Below are 20,497 nucleotides of genomic sequence, written 5' to 3' on the forward strand. Positions count from 1 at the left end.
CATTGGCCTACTTTTCAAGATTGGAAGAAGACAGAAGCTGTGAGCTCTTTGCCATACTGTTGAAAGAAGCTAAAAGTTTTTCCCTATGTGAAAGAAAATGGTTAGGGGATTCAGACTCGGGGAGAGGATGCATAATTTAGTTTGCAGGTAAAAGCCCCTATATGAAGGATGCTCATCTAAGAAACAGTTAAAAAAAGTTTGCCCAAGCCCTGAATTTAAGACAAAAACCTTCAGAAAAATTGTTGAGTAATGACACAGAGATTATATCCTCACCGTCTTCTTGATACACAGTCTAAAACTGAAGTCTAACACTGTTGTCCTTTTCTGTCCAAAATTTTTGATCTTGAGATTTCACCTTAAGGCACGTTTATTTCTCAAGGCCTTTGAACACTCTATCTGAGGAAGAAAGACTTTGATTTGTTCCAATGAGACAAGCTCACTCATTATTTTTAATTTTCTTTTCACACAATCTGTCAAAGCATCTTCTAGGCAGGCCCTGATTTTCTTTTCATTTTTAATAAGAGAGAAGACTATGATAGACAACAAGTAATCTTAACTCTACAGTAAATGTTTTTTTTACCAAAATAATGTCAAGTACACTTTAACTTATATTTTCTTAACATATATACACACACTATTTCAGCACCACGAGCTATGCCAAAAACTTGACTGAGTATAAATTGAAAAAAAATTAAAATCTTGAGTAGCATCGCAAGAGAGCCAGTTAAAATTCAAGTAACAAAGTTCTCCAAGCTCCGGGGAAAAGACGTGAAGCATCTTCATTAGAACTGCATCTCGTCACCGGGAGAAGGAGAATCCCTGGGGCCGCGTTCCCCTTATGCCAGCAGGCAAGGCACGGCAAGCAGGCTGCCGCGTGGTTTTACGGCAGGAAAGAGGTACGAAACTTTTGTGGAGGGAAACCGCTTCAGATCCTGCTGGGACGGCCAGTGCTTTGACCTCGACCCCGCGAAGCGAGAGAAGGCTCGAGATCCAGCCCGGTACAGCGCTCGAGAGCCGAGCGGCACCGGGGCAGGGGCCGGGCCGTGTGCCGGGGGTCACCTGCCGCCTGACACCTCCCGCCACGGGCGCTTAGCGCCCCTCGCTGCCCCGGCCCCTCCGGACACGGCGCTCGGCCACCCTCGGAGCGTCCCGCGGCGGCGGCCGCCGCCGCCACCCCCCCTCCCCCTCCCCCTCCCGCAGCACCGGCTCCCCCTCCGCCTCCGCGGCCCGACCGGCGGCGCTACCCAGGATGCTCCGCGCCGGCGCAGGCGCGGCCGCTCAGGAAGAGGAAAATGGCATAAACAACCCCGAGCGCCGGGACCGCTGAGGAGGAGGAGGCGCCGCCGCCCCGGGCCGCGCGGCCCCTTTAAGAGGCGCGGAGTCGCCCCCTCCTCCTCCTCCTGCCCCTTCCGGAGCCGGACCCGGGGTGACGGCGGTCCCCGCGCCCCTTCCCCCTGCCCGCCCCCTTCCCCATGGTGCCGACCCCGGCGGCGGGGCGGTTGCCATGAACAGCAGCGGCCTGCCCTGCTCGTCGCCGTCGCCGGTGGTGGGGCCGCCGCCGGGGGCGGGGGTCGGCGTGGCGGGTCCGGCGGCCGGCGGGGCGGGGGCCGGCGGCGGCGGCGGGGCCGTGAAGCTGAAGTTCTGCCGCTACTACGCCAAGGACAAGACCTGCTTCTACGGCGAGGAGTGCCAGTTCCTGCATGAGGAGCCGGGCGCCGCCCCCGCCGGCCCCGGGCCCGCCGCACCCCCCCTCGGCGGGCTCCCGCTCGGCATCCCCCCAGCCGCCGCCGCCGGGCCGGGCTACTCGGCTCACGGGGCAAGCTCGGGCCCGGCGGCAGCGGTGGTGGGGCCTAAGAAAGCCGAGCTGGGGGCGGGAGGCGGCGGAGGCGGCGGCGGCGGCGGTGGGGGGCTGGATGGCCCGCGGCTGGCGAGTGAGTGCGGCGGGGCGGCCCGGGGGTGGGGTGGGGGGGCGCTGCCGGGAGGGGGCGGCGGGCGGCGCGTTGTTCCTCATCCCCGACACGCCGCGGTGCTGCCGGAAACAAATAACAACAGCCATGGTGGTGGCGGGGGACCCCGGGCCGCCCGCCCGGCTGCGGCCGTCCCGGTTGGGCGGACGGGGATGGGCTGGCTGCCCAGAGGAGACCCGGCCCGCGCCGACGGGAAAGAGCGGGCAGGTGTTTGTGGGAGGGGGCTCCACCTGTGTGGCTTTAAAGGGGCTCCGGGGCAGCTGTCCGTCCGTCTCTCTAGTGCTAGGCTTGGTGTAGGTTCTCAGATATTCCCTGCCCGAAGTCAGGCCGGGAGCAGGGAGGCAGCGCTTTCCCGAGCGGTACCCTTGGATGGGCTCTTCCGAACAGCGTATATTGGGTGTCGGCTCTGGGAAGTTTGAAATCCTCTTGCTAAAATGCAACGTTAAAATTATGAAAAAAAAATTATAAATTGTGATTCACTCCATCATGAGAAGAATTGCCTTATGTTGAGGGTGGCAGAGCATTGGAACGGGCTGCCCTGGGAGATTATGGAGTCTCCCTGTCTGGAAACATTCAAACCCCACCTGGACGGATTTCTGTGTAACCTGCTGTGGGTGATCCTGTCTTGGCAGGGGGATTGAGGTCGATGATCCCCAGATCCTTTCCAACCTTAATGTTACTATGATTTTGTGATGGGTGTCTGTTATTTACTACTGTGAGCAGAAATTGTCTCAGAGTCTTTTTATGAGGTTTTCAAGCCCTTATGCACAGCCCCTTTTCAAATGAGAGAGTTCAGATAGCTTGTGTGTCGTGCAGAGCTGCTGTTGCTGGTCGGTGTTGCATCCCCCTGATGTCCAGGCGGATAGTTAGATGGAGCTTGCAGTAAACTGAATTAAAGAACCATTTGTTTTGTAGGTGAAGCAACATTTGGCAGGCTAGGAAAATATGCTCCTTCAGAAAAGCCGTGCCTCTTTACATGAGTATATTCAGCTTGGCTGCATTATTGATTTTTGATACAAATATGGCATTTATTTACATTAAATGCTTTAGCTACTAAATGGTCACAACCATATTTTTTCTGAAATTAAGATGCAACAATGCTGAACACCCTGTACGTAGGTTTTAGTGCTTGATAAATCTTTCAGGGTCCTGCAGTTGTTTTGCGAGGTTTGGTGAGCTTGTGCTGCTGAGTATTATCTCTGTAGCTGGTAGCTTCTCAGTGTCTTGCATTAACACAACACTATCATGTCTCCCCTTTCAGGAGGATCCTTTAATATATACTGCATAAGGCTTTCTTTTAAAAGTCTTCCAGATTTTTGTTGAACTTAAGTTATTCAAGCTGAAGGCTCTCTTGCCATTTATTTATTTATTTATTTATTTATTTAAATAGAGACATGTTGGAGGGATTCAGCAGCAATAAGTCAATCTGTGTTAATTTTTTATTTGGACAGAGTTTGGTGTGAAACACACTTTTTCCCTGTGGGAAAGAAAGTGGTTAGGGGATTCAGACTTGGGGAGAGGATGCATAACTTAGTTTGCAGGTAAAAGCTCCGTTATGAAGGATGCCATTCCAAGAAACAGTTTAAAAAATTGCCTAAGGCAAAAACCTTCACAATTTTTGTGTGCTTGGGGGTTGATACTGCTGAGCAGTTAAACTATTTGAAACACTTGCTTCTGTTGAACATGCTTGCTGCAGTTGTACCCAGTTGAGGAGTGAGGGCACCAAGAATGGAGAAACCTGCTATGATGCTGTCAGTGGATGCCTGCTGGGAAGGCCACATCCCTTGTTGTAGGGGGTAAAAATCTTCAGCTGGTGGATCTTGAAGGACACTACCTAGGAAAAAGAGCCCAGAAACAAAGGACAGGGAAATTAAAGTTGAAAAGCCAGGAAATGGGCCTAATCTCACTTCTGAACTTCGGTTTGGGGATGCATTTGTGACAAAAATAAGGAAAATAATCCGTCAAAATCTGGAGTTGATACGTGTAGGTACTGACAGGCTAGTATCTAAATTCCTTACCTTGCTGTTGGCCTGTGCTGTTAACAGTATGATTTACAAGTGGATGGAATGAAAGTTTTGTTGCTGTGGATGTAGGAAGTAAGACACAAACTCATATTAAAAAAGTTCTGAAGTTAAGAATGTGAAAGTGGAAATTGCCAAAAATTACCTGCCTGTATGGTCACTGACTGCCTAATTCAGAAGTATTTTGGTAGTCTTAAGGTGACTATGGATGCTGTCTTCTCTTGCTCCTTCCTCACTGAACACCAGCCTCATTCAGTGCCCAGAGGAGATAATGCTCATTGACTAATTAACTGGGTAGTCCTATTTATTGTTAAAAGTGGGTCAGTGCCTCATTCTAACATGCGTGTTACTCTAATCCTGCTTTGAGTACGGGATTATTAATTTGCTTATAGGTTTTTCTCTGGTAATCACAAGGGCTCCCCAAATACCAACTTATTCTCACCACGTGGGTGGTAAGAATGTTGAGTGATGAAGAGATGGTGAGCAGTGAAAATGCAAGAAATATTCCAGTGTGGAAGTATTCCACTATTTAGAGTATGAAGAGGAATGAGGAGCTGACATCCTCAGAGCTAACCAGGAGGAGTTTCTCAGGTGATGTGCGGTTAAGCTAGTCTGTTCCCATAGATGTTTGGAGCGCTAACATCTGACAGAATTCCAGAAGGGATCAGATAGTCTTGGAAGAAAGCTCTCCTTGGGATTATTAAATACAAAAAAATCCCCATCTCTGGAGCAGACTCATCTTCCCCTACATATATATGGCTGAAAGCCTGCTGGGAAATCCTGCTTTATCCTTGCCTCATACTTATGCTTTTGTCCACATAGCTACTGCTGTCCGATGTCAGAGATGCGGTATTGGGCTTAATGAGGCTTTGGCTTGATGGTGTGGATTTTTATGTTCCTGGGGGGGCAAGACTGACCATGCCCATGAGCTCCACCCACTCTCAGAAGGCAGCACTGCTGCTCACTGCCCCCAGACTATTTGACATGGAGCATGTGTTCAAAGCACCATTCCTGCTTCTTCCGCCAGAGTTGAGTGCTCAGCCTTCTGCATGGTTCACCTTCCAAGAGTAAGGTGGCCAGCTGACTGCATACAGAATAGGGAATGTAGTTGATATTGCCTATCTAAAATTTTATTTAAAAACATTAATCCTTTTTGCATAGAACTTCTGTGACAAAATAAGGCAGAAAGGAAAAGAATGCATTTTATCCAAATTTGGTAGCTACTTAAATTTGCTCATGGTGCTTTTCTAATAGATGTATGTCCCACGTGTGTAAAGGCTATAGAAGAAGCAGACATGGAGGAATGACTGGTGCTTGCTCTTTAGGGGAAAATATATGTTTGATTAACGGGGTTTAAAGGAGTAGCTTATGGAAGGAGAGCATGTTAGCATGAAGAATTTTTCTTCTTGTATGTTCCCTCTGTTCTCTGTGGCACTTTGCAGCTTTTGTAAGCAGCAGACCAGCAGCCTGCTTTGCTGTATGCTGTGGGCTCGTTCCTAGGTCACCATCCCTTTGCAGTGCTGCCTGAGGAAAGATCTAGAGGGAACTGTTGTGGTATTAAATGTATCATGCCTATACCTAGGTCAAATAAGTTAAAGTTGCATGGACAATGGCCATTGTATTTGTTAGCTTTCAGGTAGTTGAACAGGTGTAATATTCTTTTGCATGTAGATCTCATATATTGATAGATACAAGCTGAAGTATGGCTCCAAACGTTGGCTAATTTCTGCTCCACTTTTAGCTGTGAAGTTTATAGTACATAGTACTCACCCTTTCTTCTGGCTTCTGGTTCCTATAAAACACTGGGCTGCTGAGCTGAGGAGTGCTGGGTGTGCTCTGGGCCCAGTGGCAGCCACGGAGCTGCCTGTGAGGAGCTGGCCACAGCAGCAGTGCTGCTGCTGTGTGAGTTTACAGTGCCAGAGCCTAGCCCACCCTTTCACTATGACATGTTTGCATCTGGTTCTCTGCTAGAAAGCTTTTTGCAAAGCCCTCCTAGAAATCTGTAGTTGAAAAACAGGTCTGTGTTTTTGCAAGGTGGCATTTTTCTATGGCTGCTGAGAACAGCCCATCTGTGAATAGACTTTATTGCTAGCCTGTGAGAAGGTGGAAAGGGACATCAAGACTTGGCATGTGTTGGGTTGGCCTAATAAAAGCATTATGTTTGTTTTCACAGCCCTAATAAAAGCATTATTTCTGTTTTCACAGCCAGCCATCTGCATGTTTTGTCCAGTCAGGGCAGTAGTGGCCACTGCTATAGCAATTCCATATGCAATCGCTCCATGTTTGGTTTAGTGAGCATTATAGCTTAGGTTTTGTGGCATTCTTAAATACACTAGGCTTGCAGTGGAAAGACATGGACATTGGCAAATGTTCTGGTTTTTAAAGGGTGCTTGATTGTTTACCAGTATGCTCCTTTTTAAACAAGATGAAGCAGCTGATACAGAAAAAATGGAAAGATAGCTATTCATCAAAACTGACACTAAAGGTAATCTGTTGGATTACATTTCTTAATGCAGTGAAACTGGTCAGGGTTATTCTAAATGTGGGTTTTTCTTATCTTTGTTAGCATTTCAGTATTTACAAGTTAAAGTGTTTAGAAACAGTTATATGAAACTTTTAAGTACAAGTATAGTTGCAGTATGCCACATACTCTTCACTTTTCCTGGGGTTTGTTTCTTCTCCACTTCTGTGGAGAAAGTACATGTTATAGTAAAGGCGGATGGTTGAGAATTCTTTTTCCGAACATGTTTGTGCTTTCTGTGAGTGATGCTATATTAGTTGTGTACCTCACTTGGGTGCTTTTTTTCCTTTAGAAGTACCTCCCTCTTCAATTTTCATTATGCCTTTTCCAGGAGTTGACAGATCGCACAATTTTCATCTTGTTTTGCTATGAATATTTTTAAGAAATGGGGAAAAAATGCTTAGCATTTGGAGACTGATACAATTGAGAATTGAAGACTAAAACCAGTAACCTCTTAGAGATGCATGAGAGGAAATTAAAGTTACTGAGTTCACTTAATCACTTTTTGTCTCATATGTCAGCTCCAGAAACTAGACAATTAGACATGAGTTTTCTCTTTGCTTTTACGTGTTTCATGTGGAAGTACCAGAATCACAGAATATCCTGAGTTGGAAGGGACCCATGAGGATCTGTTAAGTGAATGGCCCATAGGAGGAAAATTATTCAGGAGAGCTAAGGAAAAAGAAAGAGAAGGAAAAATTTCTCAATCTGCAAAGTTATTTGAGATTTTTGAGGGCAGTGAAACTTAAAAAAAATTACACTATTAATTTGTTTTCATTTTATCTGTTTATATACCTCATGTTTTTTTCGTATTGCATAGGAAATCATTCAGAGTTCAGATATTTCACAAGAACTGTGGATATCTGAGGAGTATTGTAATTACTTGTTTCCAGTAGGACACCCCTGTGTTGGGTACTGAAGAATACTGTAGCACTTTTACTCTTGTTACTGTTTTCTGGCTTCAAAGGCAAGCATGGAAAGGCGTGTGAGTGTGGGGGTAGTTATTTTATAGGAGCAAACTCTCTGCAATATCTTAGTAATGGGAAGCTTGTTTTTCAAGGCTGAGGACATCCCTATTTAATTTCTGTCTAGCAGGTATTAGAAACTGAGTTTTTTTGGTTTTTTTTTTTTTTTTTTTTTTTTAGGTATTGCTGTGGGAGTGGGCCTTCAGGAATGATTTGAATGTCCAGAATGTAGTGACTGAGGATTAGCTCAGAAAGGTTTCCATGAGTGGGGAACCAGCTAGAAGCAAATTCAGACTATTGTGGGTAAAGTGGGCAAATGCAAAGTGAGGCTAGGGTGATAGACACAAGCATTTCTATAGAACCTCCAAAGCAGAAAAAATAATCTTGATTGTGAGACAGCTGATGAAAAGGGGTCAGTGCAGGGATTTAGATAGTAAGCTGATGTGGCTGATGTTTTCCTCATTTGTTGCTTTCTAGTAAAGATGTCATGCTTTACGCCACCAGAAAAATGGTGTGGTGAATCACTGTGTGTGTTTGGACATGAGCTGAAATTGAACACACTCTTGTGTGTGTGTAGGCTTCATGAGTCTTTCAGTAGTTAAAAAAGTTCCAGTCATGTGGTTGCCTTGTTTGATTCTCAGAGATATTTTGTGCTTAGAACTTACTTGTATTTTTTAATTTGCTTTTTAACAGCCTTTTACTCCTGATCTTTTTAAAATTTGAGAATAGAGCTATAGAAAGAAAGCACATATAAATAAAAGTGGGAGCAGAGACCCACATTATACAGGTTGTTGTCAAATTGGTCATGCAATGTGTGATTGCTGTAGTTTATGGATAGTCTCTCAACTTCAGTTGGTCTGCTGCTGAGGCAAATGGCAGGAAGACTTTTCCTTTCTTTTGTTCATTCTCCCATGCTGTGAAAAATATCCTTATGTTTTCTTCAGGTTATCTGCACATGCTTCATGCAATTATTTTTTAAAAGGTTGAGTTTTAGTTGGAGGCTATTAAAACAAAAGCTTAAATGTTAAAAAAACTCGATGCATTTTATTGAACAATTCAATGCAATTTTTTAGGAATTGTAAAAGATCTTGGAGAGGGTTAGCTCTGAAAGCTATGGTATTAGTAATTGTATCACTTTAAATTGCTGTTTCTGATAACAGAATAGTTCTGATTACTCTTTTGAGAAAGTATCAACTTTAATTTGTACTATCACTGTGCTTTTGGATTTGGTCCATGAGGAGGAGAGCAGCTGCTCTAGACTCTGTAACAAGAGTTTTACAGAGCAGAAGGATGGCACCTATGCTGTTTTTCTGTCTTCATCAGATGCTTCGTCTTCATCAGATGCATCTATGATATGGGAGGTATATGAAAAAAAGACAGCCCAGTCATTTACTATAATGGTAAAGATAGCTGTTTTCCTTTGCTTGCCCATGAATATCTTGTGGTGTAGTGGGAGTGTTTGTAAATAAGGCAGCATTTCCCAAACTGTTTTGCTTCCTGTCTGTCTTTCAGCCAACTTGGTTCATTTGTGCTGTCCGCCCTCCGACTGCACTCTGTCACAGTGTCCTAACCCAGGCGTGTGCTTTCATTTTTGCCTTTCATGCCTGGAAGCATCGTTCATTTTCTTTGTCTGTTGCCTCTATTTCAGAGATTCCTAGTCTGTGTTTCAAAAACATTGCATTAAATGAGAGAGGCATAAGAACAGCGGAGAATCCAATTTCCCTCACAAGTTTCAAGTAGAAGCACTGTAGAGAAAATAGCACTGAGGTGTGCAAGTGAGGTTAGCAACCAGCACAGGATTTCCTGGTATACAGAAATGTACATGTCAGTACAAAAAGAAAAACAAGTGTAAGCTCCTCTGACACCTTGGTGCTTCTGGGTGACTAAAAGGACACAAATCTTAAATTACATACTTAGATAAGCTTTGTATAAATGTTTTATTGTTTTTGTCTTAATATTAGGATAGCTATCTCTGTAAATTTGTCTGGCGATATGGCACTGTAGTTTTTACTGCTTTATATCTAGCTGAGATAACACCTTGTCCTTAGGATGCACATGTATGCAGTGAACCTATGATTCAGTTTACCAGCATGTGAAAAGTGCACTGTTGCTGTGCTGAGAGTTTAAATCAAAACTATATATAAACTTTTTACCCAGCCTAAAAATAATTGTACATTTAGAAAAAAGTACTAATAACAAAATGAATCATTTGAATCCATGTTTTGTTGCCTTGCCAGAAATCTTCAAAATATTGTTTTGAAAATTGCCAGCTAAATCTGTTGTGGCCTTGCTTTAGCCCATTCACTTTAGGAGTAATATATCACATTATTGGGAAGGATCCTTTCTTGTATTATGAACAGTGTCTGAGATCATCAGTGCTGATACTGGGTTCATAAAAGAAGTAGTCTAGGATAATACAGTATTTGTTTACTGGTTAGTGAAATCACAGAATGAAAATATCAGAAAATCTTTTCAGATAGTATTAGTGTTCTGACAGTGTTAGTGTTAGACAAGACAAGCATTAAACTAAAATTCACTGAAACTGACCCCTTCAGTTGAAACACACATGCTGTGTTCATGGCAGCACCGCTCAAGTGCTTAAGCTGTGTTGAGTTACTTTGTTTCTGTAAAATGTCATTGTAATGAGTAAGGCAAAAGTAACTATCATTTTTTTTTCTCTTTGGTGTCTGCATCTGGCAGGAAGCCTACTTTCTGCTAAAATTCTGTGGGAGAGGAATTATATAAGAAGATATTTATTTTTAATTGCAGTTGTCACATTAAGCTGCAGTGTTACTCACCAGGCAAGAAAAGTATTAGATAATGTGTATAAAAAGTAGAAAATTTTGTTTTAATTTCTCAAGATGTTCTATTTAATTTCTTTCCTGAATGGCCAGGATGTTCCTTCTGTCTTGAATATTGATGGAATTTAGAAATTTGTTCTGTTTTCACACAGCTGCTTACATAACATGTTACCATTTTTTTCCCTTCTGGATTCTTTGTTGTTCTGGTTGTTCGCTTGCGCATCCATCTTTACTCAGACCTGCCTGGTCAGCCTTTCTGCTTTTATAAGGAGGTTTTGCTTCTGTCCAAGAAGAACCTCTTGAAAATATGTACATCTTCAATGCATGGATAGTGCTGCTGCACAACAGAGAGGCTTATTCCTTTAACAAAAAATAGCTAATTCAGGGTTTTCCTAAAATTGCCTAAACTTACTGAAGTTGTAATCAGTGTCTTAAAGGAGAAAAGACAGACATGAGAAGAAGTTCATTGGTATTTTAATAGCATGGTGTAAGGGATGTTTTAAAGTGTTTGCTTACAATTGCTCTATAGGAAAGATTTGGATGGATAAATCAAATACAGGGACTGATGTGAATTAGTAAATACATAAGAATAAAAACTTTAGGAGGACTAGAGGTTTTTTTTTCCCAGTCTAGGTTTCCACTTTCTTAATACCACACTGCTGTGTGGTAAAGTGTGCCCACTTCTGCAGATCTTTTATGGGTTTCTTGTGATAAATAATTTTTCTCAGCTACTGTGGTCTTCAAGAAGCAAGTGAGAATTTCTGATTTGCTAAATGTTTGGCAGAAGGAGGAGAAAGTTGTCTACTCATAGAGAAGGCCAGGTGGCAAATACAGTAAAAATGCTTTGGCTGTTCAGGTATTTGCTGGGCTGTCAGCAGTGTAAAAGCTGAATGTCCCTTTGAACACAAATGGGAAAATGAAGTATGTATTGAACATTTTTTTTTCACTCTATAAGTAATGCAAGAATTACTTTTTTTGTCTTTTCTGCAGGCTTAATTTTCTTGCTAATTGCTACAGGGAAGTCAGGTTAATGAATTTTCTTTTGAAGGCAATAGTTATCCTTGCCACTTCTAGAGCATTCTGTTCTAAACCTGAGCTAGTGCCAAGAAAACTGTACTCTGCTCCAATGAGTGTACTTTTGCTGGTTTTCTTTTGATTGTTCCTGTGGAATATGCTTTCTTGTGCTCTGAGTCCCTCAGCTAGCAGTATGTTTCTAGACAGTTTGGAAGAGGACAGTGAAAATCCTTGGTGTTGAAAGCCATTTTGAAGTTGCTGTGGTACCAGTAGAACCGAGTGCTGCAAAGGTGGGTCAGCACTGGAGTACAGCAATTTGTTGGAGTGGCACAAGGAGGCTGGTTGGTGTGGCCAAACCATAGCATTTCAGTACAGAGATGATCTTCCTGCAGCTAGATAAAAGGAAATGTTCTCGAGTAGCTTCTGTTGTTTGAAGTACCCTGTTAGATATCACTGTGCCAATAGCCTAAATTGTAGCTTTGAACAGCTTTAAGTGCCTTGGATAGGCTTGCGTAGCAAATAGCGGCAGTAGAAAGGCTGCAGTGTCAAAGATCCCAGCAGCAGCCTCAGCCTTGCTCAGCTCTGGGGTTGCTGCCCAAAGCTTGCTCCTGCCTGCAGCTTGACCTGCCTGGCACTGAGGGTGTTTCAGCCAGAGCAGGAGCAGAACATCTGGTGCTGTGTCTGTGCCCTGACAAGGTTACTATCACAGACTCAAGTGCTTTGTTTGGATATTGGGTGACTGAGCTGTACCACCTGTCTGGAGTTACTTCAGGCCAGCCCTGGGGTTTCTCAGTGTGAAAAAACTTGCAAATTTTCATTTGCTTCTTCCTAGTTCGAAGGATTTTGTGCATTTAACTGTATTTGTTCAATGGAGAAGCGGAAGTACCTGGATTCTCATGATGGCTCTAGCATAGTGAAAAGCAGGAATAATAGTCTTTTTCTTTATTCTCTAACAGAGCCAGAAGGAAAGCTGATGGTGTCATCTCAGAGAGTATTTTGCTAGTTTACAAGTATTTTTGTTAAAATTGGATGGATTCGATTATTTCAGGCAAAAGCATAAGATGAAGTAGCAGATATACTGCTGAAATTTTATAGTGTACCATGAAATGACAGTTGTTCTTGAAAATAAAAGTTTTCCCCAGTCAGTCAAGGTGTAGCATAAAAACTGCAGGAGGTTTTGATAATGGTTGAAGTATACACAGAGAAAGCTATGTTGGAAATGTATTTTTAGAATAAATAAAAACCACAGTTAAAACCTTAGATAATTTATGGGCAAACTGGGCTGAAACTGCCTACCATTAGGCTTGGATTTGCTATCTTTTTTGTTTTCTGGTATGAATGGGTCCTAGTATTTTTCGTAATGCCAGAAAACCCTGTATAAGATGCTAACCTTCACGGTGTAAGTTAGGGACTGACTGTAGCAGGAAGGATGAGACAGTAACTGGCATTATTACAGACATTGCTATTTTCCATAGTACAGTAGTTGAACTATAAAATATTTTTCCTAGACTTCTGAATGTGACTTTTCCAAATGAAGGTAAAAGAGGAACAGTCATTTAAAAGACAAATCCAAAAAGTTTTGTCTTTTTTTGGTTTTAGCAAGAGAACTTCTGAAGTTTCTATGTGGCTACTTAAAATTACGAAGGAGGAGCTAGGGCATGGGTAGTGGAGGGAGTTTTATTTTCCTACTCTCTCAGGTAACTTTAAAAATTTTTGTAAAAAGGAGTCGCAATTCATTAATAATTAACATCTTTAAAGTTTCTTAGGTGTTTCCTTCAAACCTACAGAATGTACAAATAATGTTTATGATTTGGCAGCAAAAGTTCAATAATCTTTTTCCCTTGCAAAACTGATGTTTATTACCACTGAGATATTCCATTTATTTGGTCTCTCACATACAGTTCTCCATTTGAACTGGTGTTGGTGTTACCCCCAGTAGGCTTATTCATCCAGCTCCAGTCTCAGGGGAGTGCAGCTGGACAGTGTTTCCTTCTGTCTGTGGTGTGCGTGCTGCTCATCATCCTCTTCCAGCACTTCCTGTGGTTATGTATGACTGTACTTCTTTTGCTGTTTCCTGTGCCTAGCACATGGAAATGGTCACCAGATGATGCAGATTTCCCTCTGTTTTGGAGGGAAAATGCCTGTTCTGTTGAAAATTGAGGGTTTATAGTATGCATTCCTGTAGCTGTGCCACTAAGCTGCATTTTATTTCCTTTGAGAATTAGGATCAGGTAGTCGTTTCCGGGTGTCACCACCTGGCTGCGAGTCCTCCCAGAAGTTCAAGTTGGATAGTTTGGTACAGGATGTTCCTCTGAGTTGGATGTGTGCCTTCCTACCTTGAAGCTACCCATTACTCATGCCTGTTGGCTTGCAGTGGCCTGGCCATACTGATGAGTGTCCTTATAATTTACTGTGGGTGCTTTTACAGAAGGTTTTTTTGATCTGCAGCTTGCATACCATTGTAAATTTTTTTCCCCCCCTGTCAAAGTAATACCTGCTTGAGAGTTGTGTGTTAATTATGACAGCTTCTTGTTGTTCTTTGTAATTTTTTAGTATTGAATTAATTTATATGTGGTTAAAGTCTTGTATGTCAGGCCCTTGTTTCTAGGCAGGATGAATTTCTTCTTGCATCCTTCTTACTTGCTTTCAATGTAAAGGATTTTTTTGGCTGCATTTCAGAAAATTGTTGCCACTTTACAAAGAATGAGATGATGAAAATTGTCTTAAGCTCTTAAGGAAGCATTTAAAGTGTTTGTGCTTTCTGTGAAAGGGTTTGAGATACTTTTAAATGTGCTTTACAGGGTAGAATTACCCTTTAAAACAACCAGTGCATCCAGTTCAAAACTTGACTTCATGCATGTATTCCCAAGAAGGCCATGCAAGAATATGGGTCTTCATAAAATAAACTTGCCTACTAGGTTTTTTAAATGATTTATTTTCTTTTTGATATTATTATTATCCTTGTTATTCTTGTTTCTAAAGTTCAGACTCCTCATCGCTTTTCTGCCTTTGTGCTGTAACTTCATGCTACTCATGCTCTCATTTATTAACTTCTTTCATTAACTTCCTTTTTCATGGTATGCACTATTTTGTTTTTGGTTGTTTTGCTGAGAAGACAGTAGTACTATATTCTATTCCCCTGTGGAAAAAAAAAAAAATCTATACATATAATAGATACTTGTGAATAAATCCATGGCTAAGGAAATGTTTTCTGAAGCATTATTTTTTTCTCTTTTCCTTTTAGTTCCCGGAATGGATGGTGGTGGGTTAGCTGATGCTAATCTAACGGATTCATACTTTAGCACCAGCTTCATTGGCGTTAATGGATTTGGAAGTCCTGCTGAAACAAAGTATCCCATGATGCAGGTAATAGCAGTGATTTGTATAATGTTTCTTTAGTTCCGGCTGGTGTTACACCAAAGAGGGAAAAGTGCTCAAGAGGCAGGACAAATGGAGCCTTCTGGAATGTATCATCTTGTATGATATACAGAGTATATAATCACTTTAATTTTGTAAATGGAAGTGAAGCAGTATTATTTTAAATTAATCTGTTTTTATTTGCACTTACCTGAGCTGTTGTATTGAGCTTTGCTGCAAACATTAGTTCTGTGTTAGGTTTCTTTTCTGAATGTGACTTTCTTGATTTCCTTTTAGGCTCATAGCTTTTGATGGCCTTTTGCTAAATATATAAAATTCAGGTTTTGAAACTTTTCAAAGATACAAAGTCACTGAAGGAAAATGTGAACTGTCAAACCTGAAATTACTAGGCAAAACTTTCAGAATTTGTCAACTCAGACTCTGGTGGTGGTATGTTGAATTAATATTTAAATCTTCTGAAATGTTTCCTTGTATTTATAGTGTTCTGTAGAGGTTGGCATAGGAACTCCCATGAGGTGGAATTTATTGTGTAGGTAGTATTATGGAAAATTTGCAACAAAAGTCTGTCATATTTAAAACCTAAATGAGTGTCTACTGAATTAACACATGAAGTATTACAATAACTCCCTCGAAGTGCTATGCACTTTAAAAGAAGTACAGTCCCTGAAAGAAGATGGTCTGTCCTGTAGTAAACAAAGCAACTTCTGGTAAATGAGAGAGTATGAGTCAAACAGTTCACACTGAGTCCTGACAACAACTCTCTTCTTTTATATCGAGGAAACTCTCCTTGTGAGGTTACTTTGATCTCAATTGTGGCTGTATAATGGATTGAAAAATAACTCAGCAAAAGGTGGGAATTAATTAGGTGTGTTCCTTTTTTTTCCTTTTGTTTAGTTGGTTGTTTGTTTTTTTTACTGCATGTTTTCAAGGAGGCTGGATTTTCTTATTCGACAGAATTGCAGAAGTATGGAAATGTTTTCTTGACAGTTATGCATGATTTAAAAAGAACAGTTTTAACCTCTGATTCCAAAGTGCACTAGTGAAGCTGGCAGTTACAAATTTTTGTATAACCGAGGTCCTATAATTTTAACACAAAGTCATTATGTTTTGTATCCTTAAACTGTATTCTACAGAAACACTAGTGTCTTTCTAAACACGGTTTTTAGTTATGTAACTCTTTCTTCTGGAAAGACAGACATGCAAGTAAGGCATGCATCTAACATGAATGCTCATGGGATTTTTAAATACTTTACTAATGCCTGAGATTACAGTCAAGGCATTTTTGTTTTTCTTTGAGAAGAAATCAATGTGCTTTTTGCTCATTGGAGGGTAAGGAAAATTACTTTGGAAGTAGGTTTTTATTAGTGTTGAGAATGTGCTTACAGGCATCAAACTACAGGTTGAAAAATGTTCCTGTATTGATTTTTTTCCTTTGAATCCTGTAATTTAAGTTCTTGTTTACATAGGTAATGCTGTCTGTTTTGATTGTGTGTCAGCTTCTAGGTTAAGTACATACTGATAAAGTTTAGCCATGCGGAGTGAGATTTTTTGTGTCATTCAGCCCTGTGGAGAACAAGGCAATGGAGAAATTTTAGTGGGTTTGACTTTAAAGAATACTATTCCTTTATGATTTGGAATAGAGACTTTGCATCTGGTAGATTGGTTAGTGTGTCAAGGATATACCTCTTGCTTGTCTTCTCTGAAAATTTGCACAGATTTTGTCAATTGGTTAAACCTTTGCAGAACTGGTTTATATGGACCCACTGGAGACTTCTTAGATGTTAAATAATTTCCCAAAGATGTAATCTGCACTGGCAAGTTCTAGCTTGAGTACATTTTTGTAGTTGCAGATCTAGGCCTTGGCATAATCTGGGCCTTGACTGAACTCAGAGCAGGAACACTGTCAAGTTCATTTCCCTCTTTCATTTTCTTCTTCCTCATACTAAAGCAGCATGGAAATGGATCTATATTTAATGAAAGTGCTGTATCTGTGTTAATTAGAGCAGAGGGATGGGTAAGGGAAAAGAAACTTATGCTGTGGGCTTAGAGAAGCTGAGCTGAAGATAAGTAAAGAAACCAGGAAAGATTGAGCAAAGGGACTGAAGCAGAGAGCAAAGGGACTGAAGCAGAAAGGAGATTGTGGTGGGACATTCACAGAATGGGGACTGGAATGGTATAAATACAATACACAGAAACTGAAAACAAACTTTCATAATGTAAAGACTGGACAAAGTAGGGTGGGGAAAACAAATCCGTGTTCCTATTTCTCTCCAGGTTCTCGAATCAAACTAGAGATGCTAAAACTTTAGTGTTCTGCCATCAATGAAACATGAGATGTCTTCTGTAAAATATTTAATGAACTCTCAGTTTTACTTTTGCAGATGGAAACATCGGTTCCATCTAAGTTACTTTGTCATCTTTGGTGAATCTGTGTAGTTCACAAATAAATGCATCAGTGATGCAATGAGGCAAGCTCTTCTAGTTTTTTAAAGCTGGGAAATTGCACAAACATGCAAAAACCACACTAACAGAAAAACAGTAGTAAGATGCAGCAAGATGTTAGGAAATGGTAAGTTTAGGTTGCCAGTGCAGCCTTGAGGTTATATTTAGAGTATTATTTCTCATAATGTTGTGTAATTTTTTTTCAGTGGGAAAATTGTCAGTGGGACTTGCTCAGAACACAAGATGTGTGGTACATCCACATGTATTGAGCATCCGTTTGATATTTGATTAAATGTTCATCATATGGTTCTGTGCTTTATTTCTGCATGCTGTTTGCATCCTTGTGAAGACTCTTAGTTGGCAGTGCACTTTTGGGTACAGTTACAATTTTTCCAACACACTTCATGTAGTGCTTTCTGTATGAAACAGGAAAGTAGTCTACATTGTATGGATGCATAGGATAGAAAAGGATGGCAATTAAACAAACAATTCTGCAGCAGTGCAGGCAAACAAGAGACCTGAGGTTTTGAACTTGTCTTTACAGTTGGAAGGTCAAGAATGGAACTAATGACCACCAGTAAAATACTTGGTTCAAGTTGCTTAACTGATCTCACTCTAGCATGGATAGTAAAAAAGTCAGTCTCTTCAGGGTATTGCTCATTTCTGTTACCATAAAATAATCTTTCTGCTGTTCTTGTTTTATTCACTACATAATCGTCAGGTATTCAATTGATGAGTTGTCTTGACTATTCCTATCTAATCTCCAGAATGTGTTAGTCATGTGTAGGGCATAAAGCAGGTTTGTTGAAAAGAGTATGTGGTTGCATATGTTTGGGTTATCATAATGCATATATAATGGAACCAGACTGCATCAAGCAAAGCTATATCACAGTTTGCAATTACCACATTTTTGTGTGCAGTGCCTGTGCTCTAAGACTCAGTGTTAAGTAAGCTGCAGAAGGGAGCAAAGTGGATTATATCATGATGAATTTGGAGTGGATGTGCTGATTTGACCATAAATAATGTAGATGAATAGTTGTCAACATTTCTGTAGAATGGCTATTTCTGACTTTCAGATTTCATTTATATCTGTGGAAGAATATTTTACAAGATCTTGAACATATTGTTGGGCTTACGTTAGTGATGAAGATGCAGTTAATGGCAATACTCACTTTGCAGTGGGGAAAACAGAGTAAAAGTATGTGGTACAGCTCATGAGAGGCAGGATTTTTGAAGTGGCTGTAATTCTTCCTTTTTCTTGCTTTCTGAAAAATACCTTTTTGCCTCATCCCTCCACTCCATTACTTCAAAGGATTTTGCTGTTGGTCAACATGTCATTGCCCCCATCATCTTCTGTTGTTACTTGGTTTCCTATTGACTAATAGTCTTCTGTCCTCATTAGTTTGTGTTTTTCCATAAGACAGTTTGTTTCACATGTCTCTTCTTCCCTGAATCTGCATATGCTTTCATACACTATATTAACAGTTTTGTTTTCCATCTTATCAAAGCACTTTATTTCTGTTTTCCCCTTCTCTTAGTAATACTGACTGCAGAGCAAGCCTGTGCAACACATGGTCCACAGGCTGCATGCTGTCCTCAAAACTGTTTTCTTTTTCTTTTTGCCATAGCAGCAGCTGCCAAGAGACAGTCAGAGGTGTGGTTCAAAAAGCAGCTCACCGCTTTTGGCTTTCCCAGCAGTGAAGAGGCAGGAGCTGGCTGGCTGGGATGCCTCTAATGCTTGGCTGTTTGTTCAGTGCATGCCACTTGGTTGGCTGGTGTCGCTGTTCTCTGGCATTAGTGCTGCCCTTTGACTCAACCAAAGATGCAGGTGGTGTGGAAAGAAGCTTTAATAATACTGTGTTGGGCTGTTCAAAGGGTATTATAGCAGGATGAGGCAGAGAAGTATCTTGATGTTAAAACTTTTAACATTGTATTAAAACTGAGCAGCTTGGTTGTAAGAGCATAAAACAGTAGAAGGTGCCTTCATCCATGTTGCTTCACAGGAGTCTGGTTTTCTTTATTTTGATGGGATGAGATTTATAACTGTGTGAATTCCATTGGACTGCAGGTTACGTAGAAAGGAAGAATCTTAAGTTCTCAGTAAATCATCCTAATTGAAATAGGAAGGGAGTAACAGTCTTCAGCATTAAAATTGGCAAGGCCAAGCAATGGAGAAGAATTGATTTTGCTTGCTTTCACCATGCAAATGTTGGTGTACTAAGCATTCTTGAATAGCCTGAGAAGTAGCAACCATGCTTACTTCAAAGCCTTGCAGCTGAATAAACACAAAGACCTTTGTTGCCATTGCTGCATCTGCCAACAGTCAAGTAATAAAACTCTCCTTATGGCACAGAAGCTTGTAAATGTCTTCAGTTCTTAACTCTTGTGAACTGAGTGAAACTACAGATGTGCTATTTTAAGTATAAAATTATGCTGTTGTTTTCATAATGCTTTCTGAAGAAATCCAGTTGCTTTAGTTTCAGCAGTTGAGTGGGTCATTCTGTAGATGGTGTCACATGTGCTAACTGTCAAAGACAGGTTTTAGATTGTTCAAAAAGAAAAGCAAAAGATATCACCCTGTATAGGTCACAGAATCTGACAACTAAACAATGTCGTAGCCAAACAAATAAATCTTAATCTTTTGCAGAATGACTATTTGAACTCCAATCAACATTATTCTGAAAATTATAAGGAAATATTCTGAAATGCAGTTCCAGTAAAACAGTAGCAAGATGAAGAGACTAGATTGTGACATACTGCAAAATATTTTGAGATGGTATGCTTAGCATTGTGGAATGACCATTAGGAAAATCCTTACTTTTTCAGGGTTAGGGCATGGAATATAGAGAAAAAAAGGAGTAAATATAATCTCTTACATATTTTGGAGGAAAGAAATGGCAGAGAAAAAAAAGGAAGACCAGTCACTTCAAGATAAGTCTTATAAGCTATGTAAAACTAGATCTAATTGTCTGCATCAAAGTTTTATTCATGCTTTATCTTGATGAGAACTTTGTAATGTACACTTGAGGGAGATGAAAGTAAAGCAAACTTGCCTTAAGTGCAGCTATAATCTTGGGGTTTGTTACTGAGTATTGAAGGGTGGAGGCAAGGTGGTGGGTTCCTTTTAGAAGGTGGGAATGTTTGTTGTCACATTTCTTTTCTTAGCACACTGCACAGAGGAAGTGGACTGCCTGCAGTAGAACATTGCTAAAAGGTCAAGGGTGGTGATCCTTCCCTTATGTCCAGCAGTGGTGAAGTCACGCAAGGATTGCTGGGCTTCTCAGTACATTAGAGACAGGGATATACTGAAAAGAGCCCAGTGGAGGGTCACAAAGAGGATGTGGCTACTGGAGCATCCCTCCTGTGAAGAAAAGCTAAAACAGAAACA

General features: G+C 41.1%; 1 protein-coding gene across 6 annotated transcripts in view; it reads left to right on the forward strand.

Moving 5' to 3' along the window:
• Positions 1-1,264: 1,264 nt before the first annotated feature.
• Positions 1,265-20,497, forward strand: part of PAN3 (poly(A) specific ribonuclease subunit PAN3) — a 550,273-nt gene continuing 531,040 nt past the window's right edge. For 5 of the 6 annotated variants that reach the window (XR_003945505.2, XM_050971122.1, XM_030233967.2 and 2 more), the window contains exons 1-2: positions 1,265-1,931; positions 14,534-14,655. Coding sequence is in view for 5 of the 6 variants with exons in the window: in XM_050971122.1 (XP_050827079.1) it covers positions 1,505-1,931; positions 14,534-14,655 (549 nt within the window). In the remaining variant the exon portion in view is untranslated. The remainder of the gene's footprint in view (positions 1,932-14,533; positions 14,656-20,497) is intronic. The other variant, XM_030233966.2, reaches the window with a different exon arrangement.

This window comes from Serinus canaria, chromosome 1, assembly GCF_022539315.1.
Source record: "Serinus canaria isolate serCan28SL12 chromosome 1, serCan2020, whole genome shotgun sequence".
Lineage (NCBI taxonomy): Eukaryota > Metazoa > Chordata > Aves > Passeriformes > Fringillidae > Serinus > Serinus canaria.